The 16391-nt window shown below is 44.2% G+C and overlaps 1 protein-coding gene across 1 annotated transcript; it reads left to right on the top strand.

Annotated features, from left to right (window-relative positions):
* Positions 1 to 1310: 1310 nt before the first annotated feature.
* On the top strand, positions 1311 to 15992 carry LOC310856595 (voltage-dependent calcium channel gamma-7 subunit-like; the record flags this gene model as incomplete). Its single annotated transcript, XM_083762066.1, has 6 exons — positions 1311 to 1506; positions 1917 to 2003; positions 4091 to 4231; positions 12259 to 12404; positions 14251 to 14482; positions 15724 to 15992. The coding sequence occupies 6 exons, from the start codon at positions 1311 to 1313 to the stop codon at positions 15990 to 15992; spliced, it is 1071 nt and encodes a 356-aa protein (XP_083618192.1).
* Positions 15993 to 16391: the final 399 nt, after the last annotated feature.

The following is a 16391-nucleotide window of genomic DNA, read 5'->3' as shown; positions in this document are numbered from 1 at the left end:
CCTGGTGGAGACAATAAACAAAACAAATTACATACACCTAACATGGACAGGACAAAACATTAAACATTGCAAACCTTGAAAACCTTAGAACCTCATTACGGCTTTGAATCATTGTTGGAATTGAAGCGGAAGCCTCTTCAACTGACCACTGACAATGATAATGTTTTCCCACATGTCTCGGTGAGGGTCATATAACACAAATAAATCATAGAAGTCAGAGGTCATCGCCATGTTGGCTTGTGGTGGACATTTCTGACAAAAGACATGAACAATAATGTTACTAGAAACACATGAAGAGATATAGTCCTTGAATGACTATAACAGGTCTGTAACTCTGAGAGTGTATACAAATGGAACCATGGAATGGTGTACAAATAGGAAGGTAAAATGTACTTCATAATTTCTACTTTTATCCACTTTGTCATCACTGCTCACTTGGCATGGTCTTTGAAAATGAATAAGAGAGTAGAACAGGGGTATAGGCAACCTATAGGCAGGGCATTAGGCATAGATGCCAGCATTGGCACATGTGGGGATGGTGATCATTGTGGCACACTTGCAAGTGTGAGAGAGCAAGTGCACGAGAGCGTGGTGTTTTTTCTTTTAAAATGTAATATCCAAAAAGGTTTAGTCATCCTGCTGATACCTGATAACTGATAACTGATAACTCTGACTGCATGGGGAGAGGGTTCTGGGAGCCTCTGCTCTGAGTCTAATGATCATTACAGCCTGTTGTGAAAGAAACTATTACTATAGAAGGGGTTCCCCTATACCCAGATTGGGTTAACACAGAGCGCTCTTCGTGACATCACATCTCCATATATGGTCACGCCTCGTGACATCTCGTGACATCATGGTGACCCTTAGATCTCCATATCTGCATATATGGAGCCGGCCAGCAACTCTACACTATACCTCAAACCTGAAAACCCTTAGGTCTCCATATATGGAGCTGACCTGTTCTGGCCTTCCATTGTTGACCCTCCCCACCCATCCTTCCAATATTCTGACATGTCGATCATGACCTCATCAAACCCTGTACACTCGAGACACGCCAGTACATAATGAATTCCATATGTCGATCTGACCACCCCATGCCAAAGCGCCAGCGCTCGGCATGCCGTCTGCCGTCACCCAGGCGGATGCGTGCACGCGGCCTCGCCCTTTGGTATATAACCGCGTCCAAGTTGAAAACCAAGGGTGACCGGGCTTTCGCTGTGGTAGCTCCTACCCTATATGGAATGCCGTAGAAGGCTATGGACCAGAGCTAATATAGGCCCTAACACCCTCTCTCTCTCCCTCCCTATCAGATGAGTTCATGCAGCAGCCGTGCGTTGACCATCCTGTCCACAGTGTTCGGGGCGTGCGGGCTGCTGCTGGTGGGCGTGGCAGTGTCCACGGACTACTGGTTGATCATGGTGGAGGGAGTCATCCTGCAGCAGAACCAGACCATGGAGGTCAAGATGGCCCTGCACTCTGGGCTGTGGAGGGTCTGCTTCGACGCCGGTACGAGGCACGCACGCAACCAACGCACGCACGCACGCACGCACTCCGGCCTCTGAACGGTCTGCTTCGTGGCAGCTATGACACGCATCCACACACACACACACGCATTCATAAACGTGCATAATAGCACAAAAAAAAATGCTATTATGCACGTTTATGTGCATAAAATGTGTCGCGAGTCAATGGCAGCATTATTTTGTGATCGCCGGGCGCTGAAAAGTTTGGGAACCCATGCAATATATATGTAGTAAATAGTACATATATAGTACACTAACTCAGTCATGCCTTAGGCCTACAGTAGGCCTACATTATGTGAACTAAGGTCACCGGGCATGTTTGACCCTTGCAGTCTGTGTCCTCAGGGGAATTCAATGGCTTTCATGTGAATGTGTGTCTGTGTCCCCATGCAGGGGCAGAGAACGGGAGATGTGTAGCATCGGAGTATTTCACCGAACCGGAGATTGACATCACCACGGAAAATACTGCAAATATTCTCAGTGAGTATTACTAGTACTAGTAGTAGTAGTAGTTGGGAAGTAACAAAGTGCAAGTACTTTGTTACTGTATACTTTTGTACTTTGTACTGTACTGTTATTTTTGGGTGCGTTTTGCCTTCTCTCCAGTAAGAAAAATCTATTTGATTCTCTAGCTTCCCTTTCCCCTTAACAATTAAGTCGTCTCTCTCTGGTGGAAACCTCATATGTCCAAAACTGTTACTTTTCAAGTATAAGTATAGCAGATTGTGGAGCTCAAAACGCGACACTTTGCACCGAATTTCGAGCTTGCAGATGTGCTACTTAGTGAAGCTTTTGTGTGACGCTGTTGTATGATCAAGTGGGGCCTTACTTTATGAAAAAAAGAAAGACGCACACAATTTGAATATGGAGATAAGAGGTTTCTGCCCGACAACAGCAAAGTGCTATTTGATCCAGCATGGCTCCACCGCTGCTACAAACAGGCCTGTCCCCAATACATCACAGCTCAGCTGTGTGTGTGTGTGTGTGTGTGTGTGTGTGTGTGTGTGTGTGTGTGTGTGTGTGTGTGTGTGTGTGTGTGTGTGTGTGTGTGTGTGTGTGTGTGTGTGTGTGTGTGTGTGTGTGTGTGTGTGTGTGTGTGTGTGTGTGTACTAACAGGTTTTTGGATGGCAGTCGTGCAAAGTAACCAAGTGTACGTTTACTCAATTACTTTAATGGACCACTTCACCACTTTTCAACCTATCTTCAAATAATAGGTCCTCACTAACTGCCCACAGCCCTCCTATGAGACATGAAAATAAATTGCGAGGTGCTTTTACTTTAGCTTGAGTCTATTTTCAATATGCTTTACATTTCCATGTACAGACATGACACCTGGCCTTTTCATACTGTTGCTCACTCCCCTGATAGTGTCATGTTTCTTTTCTGGCCATGGTGCTGGTATGAAACTGCACTGACGGACTGCATTGCATAGCAGTAGCAGCCATTAAAGTTTCCCATAGACTTTAACATAAAATGTTTATATAATTTTTTTCAAGCCTGGAACCAAGCCAAGAACAAAATGAATATTTAATAGCATTATATACTATATATTTAATAAATACCCCTTTTTTGACACAGAATCAAATGTGTTATGCTGACTTGTATGCAATATATGCAAGATGAATATATAGATTCCACTCTTTCACGTATAGAAAGAGGCCAAATGGCCCGAAGGGTGTTTTCTTTGTGTGACAAAGTATGACATGTTGCTGATGACATATCCTTGAACAATGTGCTCTCATTGCAAGAGTGGCAAAAAAAATGCTGTGAAATGTAAAAAGTAAAACCTGCAGGCATCAACAAATAAAAGTGCACGTCAGTCACACCCAGAGGACAATGAGCCCCTTTTGACTCCTCAACAGCACTGGACAAATGTAAAGTTGTCCTATACACATGATTTGAACCTTGGTGTCACTATAGTAAGAGACCACACCAGTACTGTAGTTTAACTATTCATTTGAATTGTGATGAATCTCGATTCATTACGGGCGTATAGTCTCCGGCGCCGACAGCCATCGTCGCTCTAATCTCGGGGAGCGTCCGCTCCGTCGTAAGAAATAGAGACATGAGGAGGAAGAGCGAGACTCGAGGAGGAAGGAGGTGGTTGGGGCAAAGGAGGAGGAGGAGCACGAAAAGCACAACAGACTGGCGTATTTACACTGTGGTGATAGGCTGTGGTGAGTGGAGGCAGGTGTACTTGATACGGGTGATTGTTGAATGGGGAGTGGCTAATAAGTGAAGGCAGGTGCGGTAGATAGGGAAGAGATTGAGAATGTGGAGTGGCTGTGATATGCACGATATGATATCTCCTTATGGGAGACCAACTATCTTCTGCAGCAGGCAGGAGGCAACCCCCACCCCCCTCTGCCCCGCCTCCTTAATTCAAATACGTTTGAAACAGACTTATCTTGTACCAGTAGTATGCAAACAACGTGTGTGTGTGTGTGTGTGTGTGTGTGTGTGTGTGTGTGTGTGTGTGTGTGTGTGTGTGTGTGTGTGTGTGTGTGTGTGTGTGTGTGTGTGTGTGTGTGTGTGTGTGTGTGTGTGTGTGTGTGTGTGTCGTATAGAGATGGTGCGCACAGCCACACCCTTCCCCATGGTGTCTCTGCTGTTCGTGTTCACGGCGTTCGTCATCAGTAACATCGGACACATCAAGCCCCAACGCACCATCCTGGCCTTCATCTCCGGAATCTTCTTCATCCTCTCCGGTAAGGCCATTCCTCACGCCTTCATGTCACCCTTTGACCCATTCATGGGACTCCTCACATGGGCCGGAGCCCACTGGTGGCTAATGAGAATATTCAAGGGGCCCCCAAAAATGATTGCCCATGATACTGACATGATGCTGACATGATGCTGACATGATGCTGACATGATACTGACATGATACTGACATGATACTGACATGATATGATGCTGACATGATACATGACATGATGCTGACATGATACTGACATGATACATGACATGATGCTGACATGATGCTGACATGATGCTGACATGATACTGACATGATACTGACATGATACTGACATGATATGATGCTGACATGATACATGACATGATGCTGACATGATACTGACATGATACATGACATGATGCTGACATGATGCTGACATGATGCTGACATGATGCTGACATGATACTGACATGATGCTGACATGATACATGACATGATGCTGACATGATACATGACATGATACATGACGCTGACATGATGCTGACATGATGCTGACATGATGCTGACATGATGCTGACATGATACATGACATGATGCTGACATGATACTGACATGATACATGACATGATGCTGACATGATGCTGACATGATGCTGACATGATACTGACATGATGCTGACATGATACATGACATGATGCTGACATGATGCTGACATGATGCTGACATGATGCTGACATGATACTGACATGATACTGACATGATACATGACATGATGCTGACATGATGCTGACATGATACTGACATGATGCTGACATAATACTGACATGATACTGACATGATGCTGACATGATTCTGACATGATACTGACATGATACTGACATGATGCTGACATGATGCTGACATGATACTGACATGATGCTGACATAATACTGACATGATACTGACATGATGCTGACATGATACTGACATGATACTGACATGATACTGACATGATGCTGACATGATGCTGACATGATACTGACATGATGCTGACATAATACTGACATGATACTGACATGATGCTGACATGATACTGACATGATACTGACATGATGCTGACATGATGCTGACATGATGCTGACATGATACTGACATGATGCTGACATAATACTGACATGATACTGACATGATTCTGACATGATACTGACATGATACTGACATGATGCTGACATGATACTGACATGATGCTGACCATGATACTGACATGATACTAACATGATACCAACCATGAGAGAGAGACTGAGATAAATAATTAATTGGCATATTGTTTTTTAAAAGAACAAATGCACTAGGCAAAGTGTAAAGAATAGTTGTACCCTGCATGAACAGAATAAAATCATTGTTTTCAGGGAGTCAGGGACCAAGTAGCCTGACCTAAGCAGAGACATTTCTGGCCTAGATGGGAGGGTCGCGTCTCAGAAAAGCGCGCACCCTGATTGGATCTCATCGATCTGTCCGTCACCCCCGGCCCCTCCTCTCCCCCCTAGTGCAGCGCTACGTCACATCATTTAGAGCGACGCCTACGCGGAAGGGTTGACTCCCACTTTTAGACTGGTTCAGCCCACGGCTTTTTCCAGGCTTTCATCTTTCGCGCAGACGAAATGAAAGCCTGGGTATCGAGGCTAGGGACCAAGGAACTGCATTGCTGTAGTTTAGCCTTTTGTCCAGCAAGTGGCAGTGATCTTCCCACATTCCCACATTATGAGAGAATGTTGGGCACTGTTTATATGGGCATAAAAGGGACACAGACAGATGGGTGGAACGGGTACTCTGACACGGGTACAACGGGAATTGCATAGCCGGGTGGGGCATGGATCTCCAACCTCCATCGTTACCGACTCGGTGCTCTACAGCCGGGGGCACCGGTCTAGTTAGTATAATTGGTAACACTCCTTGGTGAAGGAAGTATAGGAAGAGGCACAATTTACTTCCAATATATGGCCGCTTTGCATAGAGATCAATAGGGGCTCACTTTCACTGAATCACTTTGCATGTCTGAGAGGAAATGAAACGCACGACAACACGCTCTAAGTGCCAAATTGCTCCGGCAACAAGGGGGCGGGGCTTAGCCTGTCAAAGTGTTAGTGGTTGTGTAATGGGACGGGGTATAGTTTATAGTCTGTGCTAACGAGGTGCAGACTGCAGACCGTGAGCCCAGCTATTCAGCGCTGTCGGGTGGAAACCTCATATCTCAATATTTATAATGTTGTGTTTTTCTTTTCTTTTTTGTAAATAAATGCCCTATACTCACAGGAATGCGAAAATAGCCGATCTTCAAACTCACAAGCTTGTAGATGTATCGACTGTTTATCAGCTATTTATGGTGAAAATGATTATGATCGGTCTGCGGCTTTCATTGACCTTTTTCGGCGGAAGGTACTGTACTGTCTGCTTATAAGCTTGTTTTTTCTCTAAAGTCATAGTTGCTGGTTGCTGTTTTTTTGGGGGCTTTTTTCTAAAGTGTACAGTAGTTGCTTTGGGCTTGCTTCCTAATGTTGTATAAACCAGTGGTTCCCATATTTCTTCACGTCAAGGAACCCCAGATTAATATAAAATTGTCCACTGAAATTATTTTGTGCCATTTTTGTTCTTCATGTGACCACCGCGCTCTGACTGCAGGTGGCGCTACCCGTTCAAAACATATAAAAAACACACCAAGACTTCAGTTCAAATTGTTTTTGAACAGGGACAAACGTTTCGGCTATCCAGCCTTCATCAGTGTGGTCACTGTCGACCACTACCGTTATTGTTGTGCCATTTTTGTTAAAATGTTTAAACTATATTCAATATATTATAATTTATTCTCAATATATCTTTAAATAACAGATGTACAACCTCACAATGTGTTGCTGTGAGTCTTGTAGATCTTCAATTTTCTTCTTGTTTTCATAGACCTGGCCACTTGTTTCTCTTGCCAAATCTGGCAACACAGCAAAAGGAAGAGGAAACGCAAAGACTTATGGGTTACCGAGAGTGTTGTGACTTAATAATGCACAGGCAATTTTATTGTATTTTTTATTCCCACAGGAAAGTAACGGTTTTGGACATACAAGGTTTCCACCCCGACAGTGACGATATAATGGTTTTTATGAGATATTATATTATAGTGGGATGATGAGAGGGGGGGGGGGGTGCAGGCAGGGAAATGGAATTGATGATCACGGTGCTATATTAAATATGATGCTGCGTTAAACTTATATATATATGAACACATTACTGTAACTCTCCACTGTATAGCTATATCTATCTCTCCTGGCTCGCTCCCTTTTGGAACGACCCCCCCCCCCCCTACTCCTCCCTCCTCCTCCCTACCTCACCCATCACTTGGTACATTACCTCTTTCATTCACTTCATCTGTACCACATGCTTGGAAGTGGTTTAATAGACTGATGAGAGGTTGGAGAAGCTCGGTGGCATTCATTTTGGCCAAGTAGAGAAAAAAGGGACGCACACTGTTCAATTCACTTACAGAATTTAATGTATTACGGTCGTTCGGTCCTTCAGACCCTCATCAGGCATGCCTGACGTCGTCAAGGAACCCCAGAAGGAACGCCTCGGTCTGAACGACCCGAAACGTTTGCTCAATAAATCTAATTCTAAGTGAAGACAGCTGTGCGGGATCCTTTTTTCTCTATACTATACTCCAGTTCCAGTTATCTGACGCACCTGTCCACTGTAGGTGTGCAGAAGGACTTTTTTCCTTTTATTAATTTTGGCCACAAAATGCAGTGGATCCCCATGTGTCTTTCACCATCGCTAATATTGATATAAAGCAAAAAATGCCCTGTCTCCCCTATATCTATATATAATTTCACGGAAAGGATCTATTTATACAGAACTGACTGAGATCCACCCATTTCCCCTCAGCAGTAATAGGTTGTCCATGGCTGTAGAGATAGACATGAGAGCACATGATGAGTGTAATGCAGGTCATATACGAAACCCTCACGGATTTCACACTGTCAACATACAGACGCATGCAGAGACACTCAGCGAGCTGCGCTGCATGTCACTGTCAACACCCATCAGCACATGCACTTAGCTTTGACCTGATGTGCATTAGCCTATACATGATGGCATAGTGGAATGTGGTGTTACCACCACCTCATCAGACTTGGAAGAAGTACGCACATTTTTGTACCTGTTGCAGAAATAGTCTGCTACAAGTGCAAGTTTGGTATTCAGAATCTACTTGAGGAAAAGTACTGAAAGTATTGGCAATTGGCGTCAGAATGTAGCCTAAGCAAAAGTACTCATTATGCAGAAGGTCTCACATAAAACGTATATTAATCTATAAGCTATAATGTTCAAAATCTACAAAGTCAAGATCAGAATCAGCTTTATTGTCACATCACAGGTTTATAGTTAAAACAATGGGTGAAATTTGTTTCCGTGCATATAGTAACTATAGTTCCCATAATGCTTTGGTGCACTGCTCCTCCTTGTGGATAGGGTGTAGTACAGGAAGTAAGTGAGCCCAGTGTCCATGACATCCGAGACACTGGGCTCACTGCTAAAATCTAAAATATCTAACCCCACATATTACACACAGGAAAGTGTTCTAAATCTTCTAAACGTCATTAACATATATTTTTTTTACAAAAAGGGTGAAGCTTTTCTTTTTAAGGGAAACATCTGCTGTTAGAAGTGTATATTACTGCAGTGCTGCTAGCCCGCAATATTACCTTGAACAGAATAATTCTCACTGCTATGGTTTTGATGCAAGATATAAACTCGGGGTCAGTTCAATCACGTTGTTTTCAGACGTTCGTGTTTTTTCTCCTCCCCTTGATGAATATTTTATCTGAGTCTGCTGTTTCCTCGACTAGTTGAATATATATACAGTTTCACATCAGTTAAAGGGATATTGCATTTTCAGTTTGATATTTAGAACAGTGGTTTAGAACAGTTCTCAAAAATATATTTTTTTACACAAATCTTCTCTTCTATCGGGGTCCCTGGCCACAAGACATTTCCCGATGGGGCTCCGCGGCAGCGCCTGCAGCCATATCTATCGATATCAATGTGGGGGTCTTTGACATGCAGACGTTGTGTGCCACTGCTTTAGGGCAGGGGTTCTCAACCCGTGGGTCGCGACCCCTCGGTTATTATTTTGTTTTTTTGCAACTGAATGGCTGGAAAATGGAAATTAAGAGTTTACATATAGTACACATAGTACATGCATACACCTTCCCTAATGATTATATCTGGTTTCAGTATTTATTTATGGTGTATTGTCTCTATTATTAAGGTTATTGTAGCAGTCAATTTATATTTGCGGGCGGGAGGGTGGGGGCGGTGGTCCCGAGACGTTGCCAAAGCATTTCCGGGGGTCCCCGGCCAAAAACGTTGAGAACCCCTGCTTTAGGGCGGCTACACACATTCTGCATCAAGGACATGTACTGCGGTGCATTAATGTATTAACCATGTACAGAGGGCATCAATAAGAAAGTGAAGGAGTAAATTAAGCAGTAAATGTCATTTTCCATAGCCATGCTCTGTTGCTTACATAACAAACATGTCTGGGATATTGAATAAGAATAGATATGCTCTAAAAAAGCCGTTCTTCAAACGTGGTAATGTCAGTGACCACCAAATGAATATGCATATTTTGCAAATATTTTTGTTCGAGATATTTTGAAGATATCTACAAGCACACAACAAATATAGCCAATGAATTTGTTGTGTTGTGTTGTGTTGTGTTGTGTTGTGTTGTGTTGTTGTGTCTGAGGGTCCCTGGACCCGCACTTTGAGGACCACCAATCTAAAACCACTGCTGGATATGACCACGGAAATAGACCAAATATTGCGTTTTGGTTTAAATTCCCCAAACTAGTTAATTCATTAATTCAGTACAAGTATAACATGTGCAGAGCGTGCGTTGTGAAGTATGCATGTGTGTGCACCATCCGTTTTGGTCCGACGACCTTGTGCTTTTCGCTGCATGGAGCATGCATGCGTTTCTCTGTATTCCGGCTTTTACTTATTTAAGAAAGCGATGTTCTTCTTTCCCACTGTGCGCGACAGTGGCACACTTTAGCCTCTTCCCCGTGCATGCATGCAGGCAGCGTGTGACACGTCTATAAAAGTGGAGGCCGTACGTGGACACTTAACAGCTCCAGGCCGGTTTTAATTTTACATTCCAACAAAGATGAAAATGTGCCATCTGGCTTAGTTCAGATTCCACATTACCCACCATTCACGTTGTCACTGTCGAAGTAGAAACCTCGTAAGTCCAAAACCTGTTCCCCTTTCTTGTTATTATCTTTATTTAACGGTTTAAAATAGTATGGCTTTTTAGTAGGGCGTCATAAAATGTTGAAATATGACTCTTAATTTATTGTGCATAGTTACATACTTATGGAAATGTGTTATATAGATCATTATGCACTTTGTCTCCTCTTATCTTTTATGCTCTAATTCTCTATATCTTTTGTCCGTGCATGCATGGCTCAAACGACAAATACATAATGGACGACCTTGGCATGAAAAGGGTTGAAATCCACTGAAGTATAGGACGTTAATAAAATTTAAAAAAAAGACACACGCACACAAAAGGTTGATGATATAAGAGTGTGCTCGGCAGCAACGACATGGCGAATGTAGTTGTCCGTGAACGTGGACTCATCGGTCACGGACCAGATGGCGTGTGTCATGCATGTGGACGAATGGAGGACACGCACGTGCCGAACTGAAGAAACTTACGCACATTTACTCAAGTTTGGGATACTTTTCCTGAGTATTTCCACTTTTTTGCGGCGCTTTCCATACTTCCACTCCACTGCAACTCCAGAGGCGAATATTGCACTACTGTCGTGCTACAATTATTGGAGAACGTTTGTTAGTAGTACTTTGTAGTATAGTAGTACGTTAGTAGCAGATTTAAGAATCCAATACAAAAAAGCACCATTTTACACTTCAGCGATTAGAAAATGTGTACGATATATAAGCATTGTGGTCCAAAAATAAACAAGCTGTCTCTGCGTTATTGTCGGGGAGGTGTCTCTGTATCGTTTGCGACAGTCAGTCACTCATATAATATGATGCAGTCTGTTTCTAGCGAAAATGTAACTTAGCCTATTCAGTAGCAGTAACAATAGCGTCAGTTGATTCTTCATATCCATATGAGTGAAACGGCTGGGATGACATGTTTATTTTTAAAACACAGTTCTTATCTGAGGCGGTCAGACTTCGGTGCTCTATACTTTTGAACTTTAAAAAGTTTAATGCAGGCCTTTTACTTGTAACAGAGTATTTCTGTATGTATTCAGTGTAACTAAGTAAGTAAGTAAGTAGCCTAAGTAGACGTACTTCCTGGCACTGTGAATGAAAGTGTCTTGTCTCTGGAGAGGGTTAGGCCTGGCTCTCTGAAAGCCTCTGCTGTGTGTTCCATGGGGAGAGGACTGCACTCAGCTCTGTGCTGCCTGCCTGCAGGACACTGCACCCTATGCAGTATTTATAAGAACATGGGCTGTACGTGTGAACAAGGACTTAGTGTGATGTATGCATTAGACTGCAGTGGTGTAAAAAAAAAATGTATTACCTAGTAAGTAAAAGTATCAATAATACTGCAATGTAGAAATACTCTGTTAGTCTAGAATTCAAAATGTATTTGGGTAAAAGTATACAAAGGTATAATTATATCAAAACATTAAAGTACCAACATTGTTGTGTTGTGTTGTGTTCCATTATTCCATAGGCCTATACATTGTCTTGGTTAAAGAGCATGAACTTTTGCCCCAAAAAAGTATTGCGTTTACTTTATATCCCATGATACGATCCATTTCGTCCTGCATGACTCCATGTTTTTATACGAACGCAGGCTTGACAAATTTGTCAAGGAGCCCCATAGACCTCTATCTTACTCTCAAAGCGGGGCACATTTAAAAACGAGACTTTATTTTTGTACAATGTGGTGGTAGGCCTGGTGTTGTACTTCAGGCCTACCATCAATAGGTGTGTTTGTTTGTGTGTTTGTGTGTTTGTGTGCGTGCGTGTGTGTGTGCGTGCCTCCAGGTCTCAGCCTGGTGGTAGGCCTGGTGCTCTACATCTCCAGTATAAACGACGAGGTGATGAACAGACCCAGGGAACCGGAGCAGTTCTTCCACTATCACTACGGCTGGTCCTTCGCTTTCGCTGCTTCCTCCTTCTTGCTCAAAGAGGTGTGTTTGGGAAAGCTGTTTGTGTGTGTGTGTGTGTGTGTGTGTGTGTGTGTGTGTGTGTGTGTGTGTGTGTGTGTGTGTGTGTGTGTGTGTGCATGTGTGCGTGTGTGTGTGTGTGTGTGTGTGTGTGTGCGTATGCGTGTGCATGTGTGTGCGGCAGTCTTCTATGACATTCTCCTGTTCATCTTCTCACCATTTTCTCCATTGTCAGCACAACAGCTGTAATGTGCTGCAGTGGACACACACTTTAAGACCCGCCTCCTCCTCCGCCCCCTTCTCTCTCTCTCTCTCTCTCTCTCTCTCTCTCTCTCTCTCTCTCTATCTCTATCTCTGTCTTTGGGTGTCAATTTCCTTGTGTGTTTGGTCTATAGTGAAACTGACAATACTGTTACTGCAGCATTCTGCCGCGCACACATGCACATGCACACATACTCAGCGTCACGCATCCCTCTCTCCTTGTTGACTTATAATTACTTCATTTCCTTGTCCTCTCCTTCCTCGCCTCATAGTTAGATTTTCTTGCTTAAAAAATAAAGATTTCCCTATAAGCACTTTGACTCAGTTCAGCTTAATCCCTCCCCGCCTGTCCTCGATTTCATCTCTCTCTCTCTCTCTCTCTCTCTCTCTCTCTCTCTCTCTCTCTCTCTCTCTCTCTCTCTCTCTCTGGGACCCAATTGTGGGTCGCAGACACATTTTCATGGGTCCCTATATTTTTTGTTTCCATTATTATGTTGTACATTTTGTCTTTAATTATTATAATTTCAAAACATTAAAAAGAATATTCAGTAATTTTCAGTAATTTCATGAAGAAATAAATGAAAAATCTAAGAAATTCCATGAATTAGAAAACAAATGTTTAAGAAGTAGTGAAAACAGCCTGACTTGCTACGTATGGTAAAAGAGTAGACTCAGGTTATTGAAGGCATTCAAGGCAACCAAAGGTATGGCTCCCCCATATCTTGCAAGAATGATTGAACCCTACAAACCCTCCCGCGCACTCAGATCAGCCAATGCAGGGAAGCTGGAAGTACCCTCACTAAAAACGCCGGGACAACGCTCCACACGTCCCAAACTCTTCTCCCTTCTGGCTCCAAAACTGTGGAATGCACTTCCCATTGCAGTCAGAACTGCAGCATCACTCCCAATCTTCCGCCGTAGTCTGAAAACCCACCTTTTTAGACTCCATCATGGCCCATAGCACTTACCCTACCCCCTTAGATAGCATTTCTGTAGACTTAGATAGCATCTGATACAGACTTATAGCATGTTATGTAGACGGCACTATAATTGCATTGTATATAGTCATAGCACGCCATAGTACATATGTATAGCATAGTAGTATATATATATATATATATAGTTTATATGTATAGTCTCATAATATAGATATTCCACTGTTACTTTCTTAGCTTACGCATGTTTTATGATAAATGCTTTTGTGATGTATTCCCATGCTTTTGTTCTTGATTATTGTAAGTCGCTCTGGATTAAGAGCGTCTGCTAAATGCCTAAATTGTAATTGTAATTGTAATTGATAGTCGACTAAGACTATAGACAAAGACTAAACAATTTCAGCTGACTAAATAGTATACTAAAACTAAACTGCGTGTTATTCAAAAGACTAAAACTAAATCACAATTTGCTGTCAACATTAACACTGGTTTATTTCTACTAACAACACCGTCAGTGCAGGTGCTGACAGATTCTGAAGTAGCAGTAGAAAAATAGGCTGCTGATTTATATAGCCGTTTTTCTCAGAATTACGGCTCAATTGTGTGTATGTGTGTGTGTGCGTGTGCGTGTGTGTGTGCGTGCGCGCGTGCGTGCGTGTGTGTGCGCGGTGCAGGGCGCAGGCGTGATGTCCGTCTACCTCTTCATGAAGCGCTATGCAGAGGAGGAGATGTACCGCCCGCACCCGGCCCTCTACCGCCCCCGCCTGTCGGAGAGCAGCGACTACAGCGGCCAGTTCCTCCACCCAGAGTCGTCGTGGCCTCCGGCCAAGAGGGGGCGCAGCGGCTCCGACGCCTCCAGCGACATCTCCATCCAGCTCAACCAGACCCCCCCGCCGTCGGGCGGCGGTGGGGGAAACAACCCTAACGCCATGAAGTAATAGGCCTGTCGGAGTTATTTACGTAGAATCGTCCAATCCAGTGGTTTTCAACCAGTGGTCCCCCTCAACCTTGAGGTTGAGGGGGGGGGGGGGGGGGGGGGGGGGAGGGGTTCCAGGTGGTCCCCACGTAAATAATGGAGAGTTGGTAATCAAATGGACCCTTAAAGATCTTTACTCTTGAATAGATAATGGACCTTGGTATGAAGAAGGTTGAAAACCACTGGTCTAATCGCAGTTATTTGAGATAATCGCAATTGTTTTGCATAATCGTCAGAAATAGCAGATCTACAAGCTTACAACGTGTCACGAAATGACACGTTGTAAGCTTGTAGATGAGCTATTTCTACTATTTTATAATATCACAATATGTCAGTAATTTCTTTGTATATTCTATTTGTCAAATCTTCCATGGGCATTTAATTCGAAGCCTAAAAGGCAATCTGAAATTACATTTTGATTCATATCAGTTCCAATGTTCAATGCAAAAACAAACCCCACAATCAAATCGTTAATCGGCAGTTATTTATGCGACAATAGAGTACTATAGATGTATAACAGTCCAAGTCCAAAATGTATTCTGACCCCTCCACGAAAAGGCCTCGTTGTCCTGACCCCTTATCCATCATTTATACATTATGGATAATTAGTGTGGACTAAGGCCACACCTAAAAGACACCTGTCTTGTCCGTGTGTAATGGCCACCCCAATGCATTTCCAATGGCAGTCATGGTCACATGGTGTGACCAGAGCAGACGTAGAATACGCACATCGACGGACTGGGTGCTGGGCTAAAAGAAACTTAAGTGAATTGGATGGAGCCCGCACACCAAAGGTACTAGCAAGATGTTCTTTATTTAAATACTGACTGTCAGTATTTAAATAAAGAACATCTTGCTAGTACCTTTGGTGTGCGGGCTCCATCCAATTCACATGGTGTGACCAAACATTTGTGTTTGATGGGGGGAGAGGGGCATGCAGAACACAGCCATCAAACAAAAAATGTTTTGTCAAACCATGTGACAAACCATGTGTTTGGTCAAACCATGTGACCATTAAACACGGACAAGACACAAGACACGAACAAGACAGGTGTCTTTTAGGTGTGAATGGACTGTTATTCGTCTATAGTACTTAACCTCCAACTTCAATGTTTTTTTAACCGTGACAGCCCAAACATGAAGCAACAGGGAGGAGGAGGAGGAGGAGGAGGAGGAGGAGGAGGGAGGGAGCCCCCGGGCTCCGGGTCATCCTCCGGGGCCAGCTACCACCAGATGCCCCCCTCCTACCCCACCCTGATGAGCAGCACTCACACCCTGCCCCGCCAGCACTCCAGCGCCTCCGCCCGGGGGGGCGACGGCGGCCCCCCGGGGGGCCTGCAGCAGCAGCAGCCCCTGCTCAGTCCGCTGGGACTGCCACCGTCCCCCGTGCCCCCGCCGCACTACCACGCGCACATGCACATGAGCGCCTCCCCCTGCTAGAGAGGCAGGAAGGCCGTGCGCCGCCGGCGCTGTGTGTGCTGGGTGGGTGGGGGAGGTGGGGTTAGGGTCTTAGGGTGGGGTGCAGGGGACGGGGGACGGGGGGGCAGAGGAGATAGGTGGCGGCGGAGGTCGGTCCTCCCCGACGGACATTGATGTGACATAGTTACATACACATTCAAACCACTCCAACCGAGGGAGGCGGACGTTATTGTTATATAAGCCCCTCCAAACAATAGCAGATCTACAAGCTCACGACGCTGGTAGGCCGGCTAATTTTTGGGGGGGGGGGGGGGGGGGGGCGAAGATCGAAGATATGTGCGTGTGTGTGTGTGTATGGGGGGGGGGGGGGTGTTAGCGGGAACTCAGGTCCAGTTTCAGTGGTTAAAGCAAGCAAGCAGG

Source organism: Protomyctophum parallelum, assembly GCF_964188405.1.
Source record: "Protomyctophum parallelum genome assembly, chromosome: 3".
NCBI lineage: Eukaryota > Metazoa > Chordata > Actinopteri > Myctophiformes > Myctophidae > Protomyctophum > Protomyctophum parallelum.
Note: the sequence above shows the minus strand (reverse complement) of the source record. Positions and strands in the feature narration are given on the sequence as shown.